The sequence below is a fragment of the Schistocerca gregaria genome, chromosome 1, assembly GCF_023897955.1.
Source record: "Schistocerca gregaria isolate iqSchGreg1 chromosome 1, iqSchGreg1.2, whole genome shotgun sequence".
NCBI classification, from domain to species: domain Eukaryota; kingdom Metazoa; phylum Arthropoda; class Insecta; order Orthoptera; family Acrididae; genus Schistocerca; species Schistocerca gregaria.
This window is the reverse complement of record NC_064920.1, coordinates 188,629,915-188,652,905: the sequence shown is the minus strand read 5'-3', so window position 1 is coordinate 188,652,905 and position 22,991 is coordinate 188,629,915. Positions and strand designations below refer to the sequence as shown.

The 22,991-nt window shown below is 42.4% G+C and overlaps 1 protein-coding gene across 1 annotated transcript in view; it reads left to right on the top strand.

Annotated features, from left to right (window-relative positions):
- The first annotated feature begins 419 nt into the window (after positions 1-419).
- Positions 420-22,991, top strand: part of LOC126336470 (protein singed wings 2) — a 375,279-nt gene continuing 352,707 nt past the window's right edge. The window contains exon 1 of the mRNA XM_050000213.1: positions 420-577. Within this exon, the coding sequence (XP_049856170.1) occupies positions 543-577 (35 nt within the window). The 5' untranslated portion in view covers positions 420-542. The remainder of the gene's footprint in view (positions 578-22,991) is intronic.

Below are 22,991 nucleotides of genomic sequence, written 5' to 3'. Positions count from 1 at the left end.
ATAAATTAAGAAAATTATTAGCAACTGAAGAGTATTTTTATTCCATAAATATGTTCCTCAGTTGCGGATGTTCATCAGATCAAATACTTTGTTTATAATAACCTTACTGGGAGAACTAAGTTGGGTAAAGCAAAGATGTCATTGGCAAGTCCTTGTTCAGAATATAATTGAGAATAACGGTATTCTGCTGCAATATTTGCTGGCAGTACAGATACCTTTATGAGTTCAGGTACTGCCAGCATTTGCTCGTAACGTTCGCTTCTGACGTCTCACAGTGCGTGCGAGCCCTTGACCGCCGCAATGTCGGCTCTTCGTAACTCGCAGACTGCGGTTAAGCGTCTGTTGCATCGCTGAAACAAATGCCGGTGAGGGCGCTCGCGCTGGCAGAGCACCCTGGCGGTGGCGCGGGGGAAGCTGTCAGTATGGGTCGTGAGGGCGGCGGGAGCGCACACGGGTGAGCGCGTCGCGAGGCGCCGGCCGGCGGGCCAGGCTGAGGCAGCGCCGCGGCGGACAGCCCAGCAGACACTCGGCGCCGCCGCACCATGCGGGTCGCGCTCCTCCTGCTCGCCCTTCTCAGGTAGGCGCGCCGCCTCGCTAACGCCTCCCTTTACTGGCACAGCTAGCGACATCTATTTAGATAGGAACCCACATAATTCGCAATTACTACGACGAATAATTTTATCTCGTGTTTCACGACTGCATTCGGTTTGCCGGAAAGGCGACGACGTTTTGATACACGTATTATTTAATTTTTTTGCGCAATTTCTATAGGTGTGGAGGAGATACGGACGTCAGTAGCTAACAGTTGCACGATAGAAAACAAATGCTTTTATTTATCTTTTATATCTGTATTCACGTAACCGTATTTACAGTGTAGCAGTTCAGTTGCAGTCGACTTGGAAAGCCACAAGGGTTTTTCATCATTCATATACTCAGGAATCGATGTACTGTGTTATGTCTCCATACCTGCTGATGGACGGACAACATGTCTCGTGCTCTCAAGATATACTTACAGCTGCAGTGTTCATTGTGAATCGATTTTTGTATAATGCTTCCGAAGTTGGAGCATTGTATCTTCAGAATCAATACAAGTTGAAGTGTAAAGGAAAAAAAATTCAACTGTTCAGCATAGAAGTAAAAGGAAGATAAATATTATTTATTTTCCGCCATAAAAAATACTTTTTGCTTAGTTATTCATCTCTGATGTTTTATCATTGGATTTTGACTGTTGTGATACATTACTCAAAATTTAGTGAAGCTCTGTGCGTATACTTACTCTGGCACTATTACCGACACATCTGCCATTGTGTACCTAAGTGACCTTTTTATTTTTTTAGCCTGTCTTCCGCTGTTGTTAGTTTACTTCCTTTCCTCAGATTTTTTAAAATCGTTATCACAAACTGGAAAAATTAATTAAAATCGAATTACTTTCCGCACAATATTAGCAAACTTCTACTTTTAATCCGAAAATGTCTGTTAAAAATAGTTTTTGATATATCAGGAAGTTGTTAAAGAACTTTCTTTTCCAACCTCAACTTCGGCGGATAGCTGTAGGATAACGGTTCGAAAAATAGTGAGTACTAGTGAATAAATACCAATCTTCGAGTAACTCAAATTCTTCCACACGTATGCTCACGAGTGAAGCAGAGAAACAAAATAGTTCATAATTACCCGCTCTTTTATACGAAATTAACTTGTATATGCAGAAACGTTCTTGTACGCATATTAAAATTTACTAAGGATCATTAATAAAGACACGGAAGAGTGCAATGTTGATGAACAAGTATTGTATTCCTGCTGTGTAATATATTTAATTAAAACCAGCGATTTGTAACGTTACAACATCAGGAAGATCGATCATGCTTCTTCTGTAAGCATTTGACTGTTTCGTTACAATTGCTGCCTCATTTAGCACGTTTTTAGAAAATTCTTTACTTGTGACGTCGACGATATATCCGGTGTTTACAACAATAAAAAAAGAGATACAGCGTCTCGTATCGTTTTCAGTGAGCAACAGTACAAGTATAACAAATGTAATGTTCACATTGAGCAGCTTTACTATTTAAAATTACATAGAAAAGTGTTTTCGGCATTTACCGCTGCTGATCGTTTGCTGTGGATATTCTGAACTTCCCCTGTACAAACAACATGACGCAACTGACGTTCTATAAAAAAAGTTTTGTTTGTTATGATTATCTTCTTGACAGGCGACAACATTGTAACTTATTTATCGTTTATCTCGTAAGCACACGATGGGAGTGATAACTTAACATTACCTTGGTTTATCAGTAGGTGGAGCTGCGCATGTTTACAGCAAAACATGCATGCTCATGAGAGTCGGTTGTGTTCATAATGTTTTCATACATTTTAAGCCGATGCAGCTTAACTGCATTTTATTGTAAGCGATAATCGTGTTACTTTCGCTGTTTCGACCGGTGAATGTTTTACTGTAATATGTGGCCCACATTACATCATCTACGGTATTGACTATCACCACACAATGCTGAAAATTCAACAAAAGTATTCATTGTTTTCGTGTTATATGAGAGGATCCTTACGGTGAACGGTAACTTTGATCCTATTCCCAGTTTGTAGTAAACTCTCTTTCTTTTATTTTTCAAACGTAAAGATTACATCGATCTCTGAGCGTTTAGGATACGCACGTTTCCATACTGCGTTTGAATAACGTTTTCATTTTCTTTTCTAAATTTTTTCTTTAGTATTCACTGGGTTTGTTGTAATTTGTAAAACCTACATTAGAACCAGCAGCTTGCTAATTACCAAAGTTATCTATTTATTAAACACTGTTTACCTAGCAATCCTGAGAAGGCCAGTTTCCTCCTGCTGTAATCACTTTCGTTCTTTTCTTCTGCACAGATTAACACAGACAGCAAACCAATTGACTCCATCGAAGGTTTCATTTTTGTGTGTCATCTGAACGATGTGCAAGTAAACAACAAAAATTCGCTCAGTTACAAAGGCTCTGGGAAACAGTTAAATATGTCGTACATAGCTCGTGACGTTGTAACATAAAAATGATAGTTTATTCTTTAGTAGACTGATTACTACACATAATTTTCTGCACGTAGATGTCCAATAAATCGTCTTCGCGAACCTTGTATTCAGAGTTCTGGCTCTACATTCGATATGCGGTTGGTACGAAGCGAATTGCCTTTTCTGTTTCCCTGATCCGACCGTCGGCGTTTCTTCTTGCGTCGCAGAACAACGCATTCCTGCGCAACTACTTTCCATATTTAGTTTTCGACGCCTGCCCTTGTCCCCAAAACACCCGGCGCCTTATAAGCTCGCCGTTGTGCACTCGCCGCTGTTCTACAACTCTCTGTGCCAATCCACAACTCTCTGGGCAGAGGGCTACGCTTTTTCGTATTTGCAATAACACACGTTCTCAAGACTTACGTCGTTGGCAAATTTGAGATATTTGGCTTGTTCAGTAATCCAAAAGAGTACGTTATAAGGATGATCATCGCGAGAATTGCTTCGTATTTTTCCTGTAAACTGTTTCGCGTTCAACGCCTTTACAGTTGACATAGCATTTCTCTGACGATAGTTCGTTAATGTTCAAATTTGCCACATGCGGCTGACACCACTGTTACTTTACTGATATCATAACTTGTAAACATTATCTGTTACATCGCAATGTAGTATTGATGTAGGTTTACTACAACAGTTCATTGCGCTGTGCATTTTAGTCGCTGCGAAAGGCTTCATTCTTGTTTGAAAATGGATGTTACATGTATAAAACCACGCCAGACAGAGCGTAAAAAGTGTCTGATTATATCATTGCCGTTGTGATCAGATTGTTCACACCTTTGACATCGGAAGGCGCGTAACAGTCTTAACTGCTTGTGATGTGAGAATAATATGCGCTGTATCTTTTTGGCGAAGCAATGAATAGGGTCCTACTTAATGTAGGTGCGTCTCTAGTTCTCGGAAAAAATACTACATAGCAATTTGGGATTTCGAAATTGTAGTTAAAATAATTACCGTATTTTCATTTGCATTTAATTTCCCTCGTGAGATCCGTATAGAAAGTGAAAATCATAAAATCTATTTTATTTGCTTACTCTGTCAAAACAAGAAGAAAAGGAAAAGATGATGTAGTTCACAGATATGTATTCAGTTAAGTTCAATTATTTTGGTAAATATTATGCACTATCGAATTTCGTTGCAACGCTGTGTACTTCACAATTACGAAGTAGTTATTTCGTATGTGTAAGACACACTATTTCCTAGAGTGATTATTTACCATCACCCGCACCTACAGTCTTTGTAAATTGTTTTATAGAGACGATACGAATGGTCTCAAAATAAAGGCATCCGAAGTACTGGATACTGTGCATATGATGCCATGATGGTAATTAACGTCGTAATGGTCTAGATAAAGACACTTTTTTCCAGTTATGGACAAAGCAACGTTCCAAAATTTATTTACAAAAAAGGGAAAACGTTGAGGAAAACTCTCTGAAACAGTATTAAAACAGTATGCACACTGCACGAAGATAAACAGAGTAGATTTGCAGAAATGTGAATGTAATCTCGAGAAAATGATGAAGCACGTAAATTAAAAACAAAAAAAATGTGAGGGTGCATAGTTGACAACATTCGCGTCTCATAAATGAAGCAGGGACTAAGTGACATGAACCTATTTTTAAATTGGTTAATTTTGTTTCGTCGAAGAATGTTCGTCACAGCTGTTCCCGAGCTTTCAGTTAGCTGCATTCGACCAAGTCTTGGGTGGTCACGACGTTGGGACCACGGCTTCAACCTTTCCACACTTTTAGTAGTCGGTAAGGACAACATAATGTGCAAATAGTAAGTTGTATTACAATGGCAATTTCGAGAAAATCGCAAGAGAAATTTTCCGCGTCAGTGATGTACCGGTGTGTTGCGTCCGTGAACACGAGATGGCGGCGGTCATGTGGTTAGCATTCAAGCTCAGTAATCGGTGGATCGATGAACCGAGTCCAGCTTGTCTTTATTTTTTTAACTGATATTTTTTTCAACGCCAGCCATATTGTTTCCCACATGTTACATTTGAAAGGTAACATGGTGAAAAGACACGTGGATTTTCACGAACTTATATTGAATTCCTAATTGTATTTGATTGTTTGCTAACTTTTACTACACAACAAATCATATATTAACAATTATCGACCTGTAAAGGGCCTTATGCATTAAGGTTTTCGAAAAGCCTTATACCTGAGTACCGGAACTGCTTCGTGTCTACATGCTTACAATATGCCAGAATATGAGGGTAACATAGATTAATCGTCGGATTTGCTTTAGACGTTACAAGCTGCATAATGATATTCTTAGGAACACAGAAAATATAAATTAAAACGGCATCCACTACATCGAATGGCTGCGATTTTCCCGCATGTGCAAGGAATCTTTGGAGTTCCTAAGTAAAAACAAAACCCCTTGATATTTTGAAAAAATTATCTTTTTTACGACAGAATGAGATTTTCTATCTGCAGTGAAGTGTACGCTGATATGAAACTTCTTGGCAGATTAAAACTAAGTGCAGGACCGAGACTCGAACTCGGTACCATTGCCTTTCGCAGAAGAGCTGCTGTGAAGTATGGAATCTAGAAGACGAGGTACTGACGGAATTAGAGCTGTGAGTTCGGGTCGTGAGTCGTGCCTGGGTAGCTCAGTTGGTAGATCACTTGCCCCCGAAAGGCAAAGGTCCCGAGTTAGAGTCTCGGCCCGGCGCACAGTTTTAATCTGCCAGAAAATCCGACAGTTTGGATGTACACGATGCATAACGTAACATTTCCTAATATCGGTACCGAAAATTGTGTGAGTATATGTAATTTAATAGCATCTTCACGAGAAGCAATTTCTCGTTCGTTGTCATTCAAATGTGAGCAAGTCTGAATCCACTTGATACAGTTTTCAACTTGGTCATAGAAATAAAAGTCACATAATGTTCTATGTAATAATAAAAATTTGTAAACAGCCAAATAACTTTGGAAATTCAATAAAACTTCTTGCAAATACACGTGTCTTTTCGTCATATTATCTTTCGGATGTAACAGTGCGAAAAAATACTACTGGTTTCGAAAAAAATATAAATTTAAAAAAAAAAATGAGCGGCACTCGATCCACCGATTACGGAGCTTGAACGCCAAATACACGATCGTCACCTCACACTCTGTGTGATTTTAAATTCCTTTTGTCTCGTCTCAGTCTGCGTACTTCTTGTCCCATGTCGTCTGTTCTAACGCCCATTGTTCGTTTTTATTCCGTGTGGGTGTTTGCAGTTTTGGTAAACGGGACCAATGACTGTAGCAGTCTGGTCCCTTTAATCCCACAAGCCAACCAACCACGATCGGTGCCAGCTCGTGCTCAGTGTCGTAACTCACCGATACGTCATTCACGCATAAAACTGCTTTAGCAGTTTTCTCGAAATCACGTAAGTTTGTACAGCTTACTACTTGCAGATTACGTTGTCCTAATTGTCTACTAAAAGTGTACAATGTTTGAAGAAAACCAGTGAGCCGAATGTTGTGGCATCCCTTTTTTTAATCTTGAAACAGGAAGGTAGAGCACAGGACGTCACCGGAAAGCAACTTTTCATTTCCTACCTCCATTCTGTGATCATCTATTACTACGCTTTTCGGCCCGATGCTCTGGCACTGCCTCTCCACCAACCGCCATGCGTAATTAGCTTACATCCTGCAGAGTAGGGCTGATAGCAACGTACAGAAAAACTAGTTAGCCCTCTTATCGAAAACAATTATGACTTCAGGTGTCTACACTTGACTTTTACTGAACTGGTGCGCGAGCAGTGGTTTGAAAAGTTTAAGTCGTGTTCAGAGTAATCACAGACGTGGCGTTCGGGGCTCTTGGGCTATGTTGTAGCCTTCTCACTATTAATAGCTCCTGAGGATGCTATTTATATACACTAAAGAGCCAAAGAAATTGGTACACCTGCCTAATATCGTGTATGGCCCCAGCGAGCATGCAGAAGTGCCAGAACACGACGTGCCATGCATTCGACTAATGTCTGAATCAGTGCTGGAGGGAAGTGAATCCTGCAGGGCTCTCCATAAATTCGTGAGAGTACGAGAGGGAAGTCTCTTCCAAACAGTACGTTGCAAGGCGTCCCAGATATGCTCAATAATGTTCATGTCTGCAGAGTTTGGTGGCCAGCGGAAGTGTTTACACTCAGAAGACTGTTCCTGGAGCCACTCTGTAGCAATTCTGGACGAGTGGGGTGTCGCATTGTCCTGCTCCATTTGTCCAAGAACGTCGGAAGGCATAACGGACATGAATGGAAGCAGGTGATCAGACACGATGCTTACGTATGTGTCACCTGTCAGAGTCGTATCTAGACGCGTCAGGGGTCCCGTATCACTCCAACTGCGCACGCTCAACACTATTACAGAGACTCCACCAGCTTGAACAGTCCCCTGCTGATATGCAGGTTGTCTCCATACCCGTACACGTCCGTCCGCTCGACACAATTTGGAACGAGGTTCGTCCAACCAGGCAACATCTTTCCACACACGTTTCCAATCCAATGTCGGTGTTGATAGACCCGGGCGAGGCGTAATGCTTTGTGCAGTCATCAAGGATACACGAGTGGGCCTTCGGCTCCGAAAGTCCATATCGATGATGTTTCGTTGAATGCTTCGCACGCTGACACCTGTCAATCGCACGGAACTGAAATCTGCAGCAATTTGCAGAAGGGTTGCACTTGTGTCACATTGACTTATTATCTTCAGTCGTTATTCGTCCTGTTCTTGCAGGATCTTTTTCCGAGCGCAGCCATGTCCGATTTCCTAATATACATTCGTAAATTCGCCGTAAGAAAGTTCCCCACTCCATCGTTATCTTAGAGATGCTGTGTCCCATCGCTCGTGCACCGACTATGACACAACGCTCAAACTCACATTAATTTTGATAACCTTCTATTGTAGCGGCAGTAACCGATCTAACTACTGCGCTAGACATTTGTTGTCTTATAGAGGCATTGCCGACAGCAGCGCCGTCTTCTGCCTGTTTACATATCTCTTTACTTGATAGATGTGCCTATACCAGTTTCTTTGTCGCTTCAGTGTAGGATATACTTCCTCCAGCTCGGGAAGCTAATTGACGTGATACTTATTGGTCGATTTTGATGATTATAAATAATGCTTGTAATTGATATCAAACGTACTGATTGCAATAAAGCAACTGAGTGCTGCATTTGTGTTCAACAACGATAACTTGCACCAGCACGATAAAAATGTATTTTAGGGCGTGGGCGTGACTGAATTGATGTTACTGTGTGGTTTAAAATAACAGGGTGGTTTTTACGTTTCAGTTCGCATGAGGACTGAGGACGCCATTGTTGCAGCAACGCGAATGACGAGTTAGCTCATCCTTCCTCTCGCGCTTCACAGACAACAGTCAGTGGAGTCGAGAATCGGTAGCTTTTGTTACCACGTTTAAAAGCAAATTCCACTGACACATTTACGTGATGGTTGTGAATAGATTTTGCTAGCCATATGGAATATTAGTTTTCAGAATTCAGTTCGTTTTCCATGGATAGTAATCAGCTGTTTCGATTTTATCAGCTTAGTGGAGTTTGGTTATCGGTACCTCCGTTACATATTTAATCGAGTTCGGTTTCTTTAGTGATGTTAGTGAAATCGAGAGGAGGAGGAGGAACAGGGGGAGGGATTGGGATTAAAACTCTTACCTACGCCGATTAATGTGAGCGAAATTGCTTCTTTGCACCCATTAAGAGCACATGCATTGTGGAAACATTCCGAAGTGATTGCTGGTGGAACACAAACAATTTGGACACTCAGAATGTCTAGAAAATTTTCGACTGCATAAAGAGCGAATGTTTTGACACCGTCTTTTTGGTATGTATGATAGCGCTTACGAGTAAAAGAGAGAGTGGACATAGTAGCCACTTGTGCAAAATGTAAGGCAGCAACCAATCTATTCGATTTTACTATTTCGGCCATTATATCAGCATTTAAGTTACTAGTTCCTCCTTAGACAGACAAAAATGCACTTCATTTAAATAAAGGATATGAAATACTTGCCGTCTGTTCCATTGCCAAAACTGGAATGTTTACATCACCATCCAGATACGGTATTGGAATTTTGGTTTACAAAAAAGCAGATTTGGGATTTCAGGCGGATTATCTGCACTACGCATATGTGAACTACATTCAACACGTTTTGGCAATAACCCTACACCCCATTCACCAAGCATCAGTCCGTCGAGATTGCAGTTTATTAGAACAATTGTTCGGTGGCTGAATGCGTATCGTATTACAAATCCAATGGTCTGGGATTCAAAGCCCAACTGATCCTAGGACTTTTTTCTGTCACTTACCATTTCTTTTATTTCTGGAAATTATTTGCAAATTTTAAAAACGCAAACTTCCAACATTGTTTATTATCTACTTTAAACTGTAGATTCTCCTATACTGCGCTAACGAGGGAAACTCCCCAATGCATCCCTTACAAATTTAGCGGTAAGATGGTCCAGCGGATAGCCTGTCACAAACTGAACACAGATCGAACATGAGAACAGGAAGAAGGTGTACTGAGCTCTGAAAAAAGGAGCAAAATAGAAACAGTGAACGGTCCAGACTCAAGATGTGCAACATAGAGCGAAGTTCAATAGTCTACGCGTCCTGATTATGTTGGTCACGGTGGTGGACTGCGAAGTGGGAGATACGCGTTTCCCTCATGCCTGTTTTTTTTTTTTATGAACTGTCCGTCCGGTCATGACGTGTTTCTTCGCTGCATTCAAATTTGCGCCTGCGTCGTGGTGAAACGCCCGTTTGCGACAGCGAGCTGTAACGCAGGGACCTACAGACGTACATACCTCCTATTTGTTCTATGCAAATACCACATGTTAAAAATGCCTCTTGCTTTCCGTTTTCGAAGCTTCCACTCTTGAATGCCTTTGTTGTAAGATAGTTCACATTTGTTTATTTGTTACGGGCCGCTGTGACCGAGCCGTTCTAGGCACTTCAGTCTGGAACCGCGCGACCGCCTCGGGCATGGATGTGTGTGATGTCCTTAGGTTAGTTAGGTTCAAGTAGTTCTAAGTTCTAGGAACTGATGACCTCAGATGTTAAGTCCCATAGTGCTTAGAGCCATTTGAACCATTTGTTTATTTGTTGTTTTCATTTCTGTGAGAGATCTACGCGACATCTCGCCTGCTCTCACTATTCATCACATTTACTTCCAACAGCAATATATTTCTATCAAGTGGCTCAAATTTTATATCCAATGTATAGTATCACAACTGCCAATAGAACAGGAGGAGAACAGACACGTCAGTGACTAGATGGAAAGTTTATAATTTTATGGAAAAGAACAAAAAAGGGAGGGCGACGACAGAGATTTGAACACGGATCGCCCTCTTCGCAGTCCCACAAAGTAACAACACAACCTCGACGCTCGGTGTTGCACACCTTGAGCTTGGACAGTCCACTGTTACTATTTTGCTTCTTCTTTTACAGTTCAATACGTCTTCTTCCTGTTTTCATGTTTGATCTGTGTTCAGTTTTTGACGAGCTATTCACAGGGGCATTTTAGCACTAAATTTGAGGGGTAGCGATGGGTAGTTTCCTTTGTAAGCAAGCTATGTGATAGGTCAGAAGGACGTGGGCATGCTGTCTTCAGTAAGACCAGGCCTAGTAAACCAGTGCGGTGCTTCCAAGTGGGCAACAGGTTAAGGATAGTTTTACCTTAATGTTGCCTTCTGCTCAAATGTGTGTGAATTCCTAAGGACTCGAACCTCTGGCGGGAGGGGCTGTGCAATCCGTGACATAGCGCCTCAAACCGTGCGGCCACTCCGCGCGCCCATTGCCTTCTACATTAGTTAACATATAACTCTGAAGTGTTTAAATACAGGGTGTTAAAAAAAGGCACGGCCAAACTTTCAGGAAACATTCCCCACACACAAAGAAAGAAAATATGTTATGTGGTCATGTGTCCGGAAACGCTTACTTTCCATGTTAGAGCTCATTTTACTACTTCTCTTCAAATCACATTAATCATGGAATGGAAACACATAGCAACAGAACGTACCAACGTGACTTCAAACACTTTGTTACAGGAAATGTTCAAAATGTCCTCCGTTAGCGAGGATACATGCATCCACCCTCTGTCGCGTGGAATCCCTGATGCGCTGATGCAGCCCTGGAGAATGGCGTATTGTATCACAGCCGTCCACAATACGAGCACGAAGAGTCTCTACATTTGGTACAGGGGTTGCGTAGACAAGAGCTTTCAAATGGCCCCATAAATGAAAGTCAAGAGGGTTGAGGTTAGGAGAGCGTGGTCCGCCTCTACCAATCCATCGGTCACCGAATCTGTTGTTGAGAAGCGTACGAACACGTCGACTGAAATGTGCAGGAGCTCCATCGTGCGTGAACCACATGTTGTGTCGTACTTGTAAAGGCACATGTTCTAGCAGCACAGGTAGAGTATCCCGTATGAAATCACGATAACGTGCTCCATTGAGCGTAGGTGGAAGAAACTAAAATCAGCTCTAACATGGAAATTAAGCGTTTCCGGACACATGTCCACATAACATCTTTTCTTTATTTGTGTGTGAGGAATGTTTCCTGAAAGTTTGGCCGTACCTTTTTGTAACACCCTGTATAAAAGAACTGACCTCATTCCATCAAAAACCAAGTTTTGAAGACAACAACACATTACCTAAAAAATTATCTGATAGACATTTTCCTGAATGTTAATTGTTTACTGTTTTAAGACAAGTGGCACATTGGCAGGAAGACTTTAAACTGGGTGTGAAAGCACATATTATTGTCAGGCATAGTTCGCAACATTGAAGGTACCGTACGATGCGAGGTCCTCGCGCTGCATGTGGGCAACAACTGCTGTCTTTGTGGCTTCTGCTGCTGCGTCAAATCTTGACCAGGTGACTAGGAGCGATGACTCTCGGTGATAGTCACCTCTCATGAACTAAGTCTTTAACGCGTCCAGCAGAAACATCCCATTGGGCTCTCAAACCAGTATGACTCCAAATTTAGGTGTCTCACGTCAGCAGTAGGAAGGAAGTGGTTCTGTGCAAATCGCTGTTCCTCATGGAATTCTGCAAAATTCTCCCTTGACGTGCCCATACTTTTGACTGGATAGCTGAGGTTACGAGTGGCAGCCGGCCATTGTGGCCGAGCGGTTCTAGGCGCTTCAGTCCGGAACCGCGCTGCTGCTACGGTCGCCGGTTGGAATCTTGCCTCGGGCATGGATGTGTGTGATGTCCTTAGGGTAGTTAGGTTTAAGGAGTTCTAAGTCTGAGGGATTGATGACCTCATATGTTAAGTCCCATAGTGCTTAGAGCCATTTGAACCATTTACGAGTGGCACAAATAAGTATAAGTATTTATTTGCATTTTTACTCCACTTGACTAACATCATTTTTTTTTCCACGCTAAAAACATCACACACGTATGGAAATTATTTCCTGTAAAAGTATTCCAGAGTGGCATTTGCATGTAACAGTGAATCACCTGTGTGGAACCCATTCTTGAATAGACACTGGAGATATCACTCACGCGGTGTCCTATTGTCTGGTGAGACTCAAACCTCCACCATAGAAAGATATGCAATAATGTTTGGAATCGTAACGTAAGATTACTGCCATTTGACATGCCACAGACCAGCCTATCTGGGAATTATAGATTTTATATATACACCACCTTGTATCCTGTGTCCTATTTTTTTTTCTTTATGTGTACTTCGATCCAGCTCGGTACTTCAGAACTAAAGAACGGAATTGAATTTGCTTCATAATTTTGTGCTACTTGTAGGTATTTAAATGCACTCGTGGTCTCGTTAGTGGCACTTCTGCTGTCCCCGGCATGACACTGGTTCCGTTCGCAAAATGAATGCCATAATCCTTTGTCTTCATGGCACAAGAGAAATCTTAATCTATTAGAGGACCAAGAGCCAGTATATAAAGTCAATAAAGCAGCGACGTGCTGAGAAACATCAAAAACTGGCATGCGAGTGGGTAAGTGGACCCAAATGATCTAGAAATCTGACCCCTTTTTGGAAAGAGAAATGCATTGTTCCATGTCTGTCAAAACCTTCTGGCAGCATTTCTTAGATGGAAAGAGTCTCTGATTGCGACATAGGGAAGACGAAACCACAAAGTGATAGCGTAAAACTCCAAATAAGCAAATTACTGTCTGTATCCAGTTTTAATAGCAAATGTTTTTCTAGTAAATGCATTCTACTAAGCAATGGACTCAGACGCTGTCGTGAATTTCTCACAACTCCTTTATGGTGATCTACAGTGCATGATACGTTGTTACATTATTTCCATCTGTACGTTAACACATCAGTGGCATTTTCCATTGAGGAAATCATTACTGTTTTGCATTTTTATGGTGTTCTTAGGAACTACTACATATAACAACAAACTATCATCAGATAACTTCATATTGGGAGTATGTGGGCACATCTTGAAATATATTAATCTATGACTTCAATAATTACGCAAAAACTGAATCTTTAACTCCGTTTCTCTTCTTTCGTAATCACTACTCATATACATGTTATAGATACCACAATACCCCCACGTCAGTGGCTATTAAAGATATATGAACAATGAGCAGTTAAATACATATTCATCATCATTTCAAAGCGATGTCAGTGGAGGAGGCAGATAGAGGCGAATATAAGTTTAACCCCTTTCAGTTGGATATTAAGTTCGTATGTGAACAGTTGATACGAGAACAGCAGACTGTACCAACCACGTAACTTACTGTTTCCCCTCTGTACCAACACAGTTCTAAAAGAACTGAGGTAATAATGATCGGATTCAGGAAGTTGAAGTTCCATTTTATTATCATATCTTCCTCTTTATCCCATAGAGATTACGTTGCTGAAGCAAATATCTCTCCGCGAGGCAAGCAAGCATCCGTACGTGCAGTAAAACTTTGAAGAATAGAGTACGTGAACATGTCTCTGAATTTATAGACAAAGAAGGAGCAGGTTCTAGTGGCCAGCCTAGCTCTCAGTTTTTAAAATACAGCCCATGTCAAAATAAGCGAATTCACAATAGACCTCGTTTCACGGGACGTCGACACTGATGCAGTATTAACTTTGCTGCGCCGTGTCCACAATACGTTGCATGTGTCAGTCATTGTCAGAAGAGTGTTCTGTGTAGTTGTGAGTGCACTGCGTCAGAGCTGAGTGAATTCGGACATGGGCAAACTGTTGGTTCTCATATGGTGGCTGCTTTCGTAACGAAGGTAGCCAAAGTGTTCGGTGTTTCGAGAGGCACTGCATCGAAGATTTATACTGCACGGTGGAAAAGCGGAAAATTGTCATCCGCTAAGTCACAATGTGGACGAAATTGTGTGTGTGAAGTGGTCGTGATAGACGGTCATGGAAGAGGATTGTGATGAAGAATAACGGAATAGCTACGAGGTCTGTTCAAAAAATTCCAGAAATTGGTCCACAAAACTTTTCTACGCTTACCTTTTACTTATAGGCAACAGCCTTGCCGCAGTGGATACACCGGTTCCCGTGAGATCACCGAAGTTAAGCGCTGTCGGACCTGGTCGGCACTTGGATGGGTGTTGCCATTTTTCGGGGTGCACTCAGCCTCGTGATGCCAAGTGAGGAGCTACTCGACCGAATAGTAGCGACTTCGGTCAAGAATACCATCATAACGACCGGGAGAGACGTGTGCTCACCCCACGCCCCTCTTCTCCGCATCTTCACGGCGGTGAGATGGTCCCGGTAGGCCACTCGTGGCCTGAAGACGGAGTGCTTACCTATTAATTATTGTGCATGGTCTTCTTCGAAATACTCTCCCCCACAATTGATACACCGCTCCCAACGTCGTTTCCACCTCCGGGAGCGGTCCTGGTACGCCTCTAACTGGATCGCGTGAAGTGCCGTCTGCGAATTTTCTTTTACCTCGTCTATCGTTGCAAATCTTTGTCCTTTCAACAGGGTTTTCAACTTTCGAAATAAAATAAATAGATCCGCAGCGGCCAGGTCTGGAGAGTATGGGAGGATGAGGCAGCACAGTGATTTCGTTTTTAGTGCAGCAGTCACGCACCAACAGGAATGAACGTGCGGGTGTGTTATCGTGATGCACGAGCCATGAATTGTCTCGGTGTTTCCTTCTCAGGTGTCGCAACACGTCCCAATAGTAGCATCGATTAACAGTTTGTCCCTGTAGCACGAGACGACCGCGGTGGCCGAGCCGTTCTACGCGCTTCAGTCCGGAAACGCGCGACTGCTACGGTCGCTGGTTCGATTCCTGCCTCGGGCATTGGTGTGTGTGATGTCCTTAGGTTAGTTAGGTTTAAGCAGTTATAAGTTCTAGGGGACTTATGACCTGAGATGTTAAGTCCCATAGTGCTCAGAGCCATTTTGAATCCTGTGGCACGAATTCATGATGAACTAATCCTTCGAAGTCAAAGAAAACTATCAACATGGTTTTGACATTTGACCTGACCCGACGAGCTTTTTCGTCTTGAATAACCTGCCCCGACCCACTGTGACGATTGAACCTTGGTCTCAACATCGTAGCCGTAGACCCACGTCTCATCGCCAGTTATGATTCTCTGAAGGAACGTCTCCCTCTCACTTGCGCGATCCAAAAGCTCTTCACAGATTGTGAGGCGAAGGTCTTTCTGGTCTTGACTCATGAGCCGTGAGATGAACTTGGCGGCAACACGACGCATTCCAAGATGCTGTATCAGGATTTCAGGACACGGTCCAATTGAAACGTTACATTCTTCTGCAATCTCATGGACAGTCAGTCTTCGATTGGCAATTACAGTTTCGTGGATTTCCCTGACTTGAACGTCGTCGGTGGACGTCGAAGGGCGTCCTGAACGAGGGTCATCTTTATCTTCTGTCAGGCCATTTTTAAACCGTGTGAACCATTCGTAACAGCGAGTACCGCTTAAGCACTCATCACCGTAGGCTTCCTGCATCGTTTTGTGTGTCTCTGAGTTTCACGTAAAAATTAATTCTGGCGCGTTGCTCCTCCAACTCTGCCATCCAGAAATTCGCCAACTGTATGACACAACGTTCTTCTCGACACAGACTGAACAATAATGAAGACATACAACAATGAACTTTCCAGCCGTTACACATTAAATACAGGAATGTGCAGGAATGCCAACACACCTTTGGCGCTAAATTACGAATGTTCCGGAATTTTTTGAACAGACCTCGAACAAAACTCAGCGCAGAACGAAATGTCGCACTCGCAAACCCTGCCACCAACAAAACAACACGATGGGAGCTCCAGAAGCAGAGAATTCCTGGGCGAGTTGGAATTCCAAAACCACTCATCGGAGATACAAATCCCGTAACTGGAAAACGTGGTGCCAAACATCTATATCCTGAACGATGGAGCGAAGGAAGAGAGTAATTTCGTCGGATGAATCTTGTTTCAGATTATTTCCAAATTCTGGCCGAGTTTACGTCCCGAGAGTGAAACATGACGGGGGATAAACTGATGATCTGGGCAGCTATATCGTGGTATCTCGTGGATACCATGGTAGCCCCAAGGTTGTATTACTGCCAATGGATGTGTGATTTTTTTGGCTGATTAGGTCCCTCCCATGGTACGAAGGTTGTTCGGCAATTGTGGTGTTGTGTTATCACAGATCGCCTCGTCCATGACTGGTTTTGTGAGCAAGAGGATGAATCGTCGCATGTTCCCTGGCCCCCACAGTCACAAGATTTCAGTATTATTGAGCCTTTGTGGTCCACTTTGGAGATCTGTTGTGAATGTCAGCAGTTCCTTTACACCATATTAGAAATTGCAATGTTCTGTGTTTTTGGCATTTTTGTATTTTTGTCCACCCCTGTACGTTACCTATAGACACTCCTGCTAAATTTACAATAGAGAAAGTTTCTGTGGGCGACAACCGATACTGGTAAGGATAACGGATTTAAACAAAATTATCGACGTCAGTTTCGGTTCTTTGCTGGACGCCCGGATTGAAGCCCGTCTCCCACTTCTCGTGAAACTTTTCTTTTATGTAAATTATACATCTTGCTGAAAGTATTCAACATTTCATTATTATAAATAGTTTATTTATTTGACATGGAAGAACTGTCTATGTGGGCGGTGCAATTAATTTGCTACACATCTCAGTGCCGCGAAACGTTTTTCTGTTGTTTTTACACCGGTTCCCCCGTAAGGTAAAATTAGGCTCGTGTTATAAAACAAAGCAGTTTTGCTTTATAACGATATGGAAATTTATGTTCATTGCAATAAAATAATTAATTATTAAGTGTAATAAAAAATTGTACTACTATTATAATTTGAGTAGCTTAGTATTTTGTCCGTAAACCTCTTTTTCAACAACTAACTGACCACAGGAATCGTTACGTCTAGCCACGTCTGCGTATCGGAGGTGAAAGTGGACGCGTCTCGAGGCGTGAATAGACGAACGCAACTTTTGTACACTGTTACTGCTGTCAGTATACTTCTAATGGTCACTTCAAGTGAATCCTTGCGCCCATTTCTATTTAGCATGGGAAGTTGCCCGATGAACTGATTTATACCACAACGACGTGAGACACAAGGCTCCTAAGATCTGCGTAGTACTGCTCACCCACGGCCAACACCATTAGCTGGTGGCCGTTTACCTATAGACTGTGGGTCGTAGGTGCACTCAGGAGATCTCTGCGAGACCTGTGTCGACACAGACAATACACAACCGACTACACCCGCTCAGCGCTGCACCCCATTACGAGCAACAGTATAAACTCCTCAGAATAGTGGTGCAAGCAGTAGATGGTAAGGAGACACCTGGAATGGGACACGAAATAGAATTGGATTTTCGACGAATCCACATTTTTATGGGATGTGACGATTGCTGTAGTAGCGTTAGGAGGCTATCAGGTGCCAATAAAAGTCTTAGCTAAGTCACCAGATAGGCTCACCACGTAGGTGAGTCAGACATGTTCCTTTTTTTTTTTTTTTTTTTTTTTTTTTTTTTGTATGGGGGGGGGGGGGGGTCATCAGTATACTGACTGGTTTGATGCGGCCCGCCACGAATTCCTTTCCTGTGCTAACCTCTTCATCTCAGAGTAGCACTTGCAACCTGCGTCCTCAATTATTTGCTTGACGTATTCCAATCTCTGTCTTCCTCTATAGTTTTTACCCTTTCAATATCCTCATACACTTTCTCTATCTGTTCATCTTCAGCTTGCGACGTCGGCATGTATACCTGAACAATCGTTGTCGGTGTTGGTCTGCTGTCGATTCTGATTAGAACAACCCGGTCACTGAACTGTTCACAGTAACACACCCTCTGCCCTACCTTCCTATTCATAACGAATCCTACACCTGTTATACCATTTTCTGCTGCTGTTGATATTATCCGATACTCGTCTGACCAGATATCCTTGTCTTCCTTCCACTTCACTTCACTGACCCCTACTATATCTAAATTGAGCCTTTGCATTTCCCTTTTCAGATTTTCTAGTTTCCCTACCACGTTCAAGCTTCTGACATTCCACGCCCCGACTCGTAGAACATTATCCTTTCGTTGATTATTCAATCTTTTTCTCATTGTAACCTGCCCCTCGGCAGTCCCCTCCCGGAGATCCGAATGGGGGACTATTCCGGAATCTTTTGCCAATGGAGAGATCATCATGACACTTCTTCATTTACAGGCGACATGTCCTGTGGATACACGTTACGTGTCTTTAATGCAGTGGTTTCCATTGCCTTCTGCATTCTCATGTCGTTGATCAGTGCTGATTCTTCCGCCTTTAGGGGCAATTTCCCACCCCAAGGACAAGAGAGTGCCCTAAACCTCTATCCGCTCCTCCGCCCTCTTTGACAAGGCCGTTGGCAGAAGGAGGGCGACTTCTTCTGCCGGAAGTCTTCGGCCGCCAATCCTGATTATTTCTCAAAATTTAGGCAGTGGCGGGGATCGAACCCGGGACCGAAGACGTTTTGATTACTTTTTTTTTTAATAACCTCATTTTGTTCGCTTTTGTTCGTTGTATCTGTTCGTGGTGGACGTCGTAAGACATCCGTTTAAGTTCGTTGTTGATCTATTAACTCAGTTTTTTTTTTTTTTTATTACAGAGGGCAGCTAACCCTCTGACCGAACACGCTGAGCTAAGGTGCCGGCGATTATGAATCAAAGACGCTACCCCTAGACCACGGGTCCTGTATGTTCTGGTACGATATAATAAATGCAATTCTGGCGCTTATCACCGTCATCGAGAATAGTCTAACAATTGTGTAGTAACGGGGCGGTGTCGTCCAACGCAGTATCCAGCCAGGCAGTCAACATTTCACCAATGGTTTCGCCCATAAAGACGATAACGCATGTCTGCATTGTTCTACCTCTATCCAGGAGACAGATCGGTTTACTGAATATTTACACTTATTTTAAAATAAAGTAAACAGATGAAATTTTTTGTCTAGTTCATTCGAAAAATTTTGTAAAGTGACGCGCTGACCACCTATCATCACATTATGCATATTTATAAGGTCACCAGACAAAAACTTACTCACTTCTAGAGAAATGGCAAGCCGTCGCTCGCCTTAATCATAAATACGTGTCCGAGTGTGAAGGTACTCATGTACCACCCCAATAAAATAAAAGCAGTGAATAGTAGAAAGAATATGAATGAGAAGAGTGGCATATTTAAGTTTAAAAAATAACAAGTGTTATTAAACCTGTAGTAAATACAACTGGATTATAAATCTTACACAGAAACGACAAACACAAATCGGATAAGAAACGGTGTTTGATAGGGAAAGTCCACACTGGGATGGAAGACACACACGTTCTCCCCTGAATGAATCCCTTTTAAAACAAATGAAACTTCTTTGTTTAAATTTTTAAATTGCGTGTGTCTGTACTTAAATTGCAGAATGAAATGGGAAGTTGAAGCTTCTACGTTATTTAATTCTGATTCAGCTGAGTAAAACTGAACGTACTGAGCAGACTTTGTCTTTACTTATTCGTACCATGCCAACACTGACCCTCAAGGCAATCAGACTGCTCAAAAAAAAAAAAAAAAAAAAAAAAAAAAATTACAACCTGTCTTCAAATAATTAATTCAAAAAAATGGCCGTGACAAAAAAGAAATCTTAACACTAACCTATACATTTCATTAAGCACTTACCTCTCAAAAATCTTCATTACACGAACTGCTGAAATACAACAAGCGCCAATACTGCCAGCTAAATATAAGATTCCGACTACTGAAGGTACTATCATCTAATAGAGATATGGTTAGCAAAGGAAAGATTTTGTTAAGGAGCAAACAATGTACTTACCTTAATAATGCGGCAACCAGTTCAAAAATCGTATGATGTATAACCGTCCGTGACATCCAGTTCCAAAAGCTTATATAATCATCGTCAAATTACATTTCCATGACGGACACACGTCCAGATCGTCCGCTCGAGCTGACACTTCAAACCTCTAATCTCCATCACCTCTGGTTATTCTCTCCCAACATCCATCACTGTTGGATGTTCACCTCCAAGTGCCCAACAGTACTTCCATCACTGCTGGCGACTAACTTCCAACTGCCCAATACTTTTTTTTGGTCATCAGTCTACTGACTGATTTGATGCGGCCCGCCACGAATTCCTTTCCTGTGCTAACCTCTTCATCTCAGAGTAGCACTTGCAACCTACGTCCTCAATTATTTGCTTGACGTATTCCAATCTCTGTCTGCCTCTACAGTTTTTGCCCTCTACAGCTCCCTCTAGTACCATGGAAGTCATTCCCTCATGTCTTAGCAGACGTCCTATCATCCTGTCCCTTCTCCTTATCAGTGTTTTCCACATATTCCTTTCCTCTCCGATTCTGCGTAGAACCTCCTCATTCCTTACCTTATCAGTCCACCTAATTTTCAACATTTGTCTATAGCACCACATCTCAAATGCTTCGATTCTCTTCTGTTCCGGTTTTCCCACAGTCCATGTTTCACTACCATACAATGCTGTACTCCAGACGTACATTCTCAGAAATTTCTTCCTCAAATTAAGGTCGGTATTTGATATTAGTAGACTTCTCTTGGCCAGAAATGCCTTTTTTGCCATAGCGAGTCTGCTTTTGATGTCCTCCTTGCTCCGTCCGTCATTGGTTATTTTACTGCCTAGGTAGCAGAATTTCTTAACTTCATTGACTTCGTGACCATCAAACCTGATGTTAAGTTTCTCGCTGTTCTCATTTCTACTACTTCTCATTACCTTCGTCTTTCTGCGATTTACTCTCAAACCATACTGTGTACTCATTAGACTGTTCATTCCGTTCAGCAGATCATTTAATTCTTCTTCACTTTCACTCAGAATAGCAATGTCATCAGCGAATCATATCATTGATATCCTTTCACCTTGTATTTTAATTCTACTCCTGAACCTTTCTTTTATTTCCATCATTGCTTCCTCGATGTACAGATTGAAGAGTAGGGGCGAAAGGATACAGCCTTGTCATAAACTCTTCTTAATACGTGCACTTCGTTCTTGATCGTCCACTCTTATTATTCCCTCTTGGTTGTTGTACATATTGTATATGACCCATCTCTCCCTATAGCTTACCCCTACTTTTTTCAGAATCTCGAACAGCTTGCACCAATTTATATTGTCGAACGCTTTTTCCAGGTCGTCAAACCCTATGAACGTGTCTTGATTATGCTTGAGCCTTGCTTCCATTATTAGCCGTAACCTCAGAATTGCCTCTCTCGTCCCTTTACTTTTCCTAAAGCCAAACTGATCGTCACCTAGCGCATTCTCAATTTTCTTTTCCATTCTTCTGTATATTATTCTTGTAAGCAGCTTCGATGCGTGAGCTGTTAAGCTGATTGTGCGATAATTTTCGCACTTGTCAGCTCTTGCCGTCTTCGGAATTGTGTGGATGATGCTTTTCCGAAAGTCAGATGGTATGTCGCAAGACTCATATATTCTACACACCAACGTGAATAGTCGTTTTGTTGCCACTTCCCCTAATGATTTTAGAAATTCTGATGGAATGTTATCTATCCCTTCTGCCTTATTTGACCGTAAGTCCTCCAAAGCTCTTTTAAATTCCAATACTGGACCCCCAATCTCGTCTAAATCGACTTATGTTTCTTATTCTATCACATGAGACAAATCTTCACCCTCATAGAGGCTTTCAATGTGTTCTTTCCACCTATCTGCTCTCTCCTCTGCATTTAACAGTGGAATCCCCGTTGCACTCTTAATGTTACCACCGTTGCTTTTAATGTCACCAAAGGTTGTTTTGACTTTCCTGTATGCTGAGTCTGTCCTTCCGATAATCATATCTTTTTCGATGCCTTCACATTTTTCCTGCAGCCATTTCGTCTTAGCTTCCCTGCACTTCCTATTTATTTCATTCCTCAGCGACTTGTATTTCTGTATTCCTGATTTTTCCGGAACATGTTTGTACTTCCTCCTTTCATCAATCAACTGAAGTATTTCTTCTGTTACCCATGGTTTCTTCGCAGGTATCTTCTTTGTACCTATGTTTTCCTTCCCAACTTCTGTGATGACCCTTTTTAGAGATGTCCATTCCTCTTCAACTGTAATGCCTACTGTGCTATTCCTTATTGCTGTATTGCCCAACACTACTGGCGATTAACTTCCAACGAGTCCAACCAGCCACAGAGTCTCTTACAAAGAAAGCGCAGAGCACTGTTCTTTTAGCTGCCGGAGCTCTTCGTTAGTGTTAATTTTGAGGCTGCCCCTGTAGCGGCTGGAGAGACAACAAGCTGTGAGCTGGCTTCCGTGTAGCGACCGCGAAGGTGGCTCGTGTAACGAGGGAGGCGGGACAGCGGCTTTATGCTGCCGCGGATAGCGCGGGGCAGACTTACGACGCTCTCCCGCGGCGCCGCTGTGGACTCACAGTAAATCCTTACGGTCGTTGTTGTAGCTGTACAGTGTGCAGTGTGAAGTGTACACAGCGGCAGGTAGCGAGGTTGTCTGGCGGAGCACACGTGTCAAGAGGCGGGTGG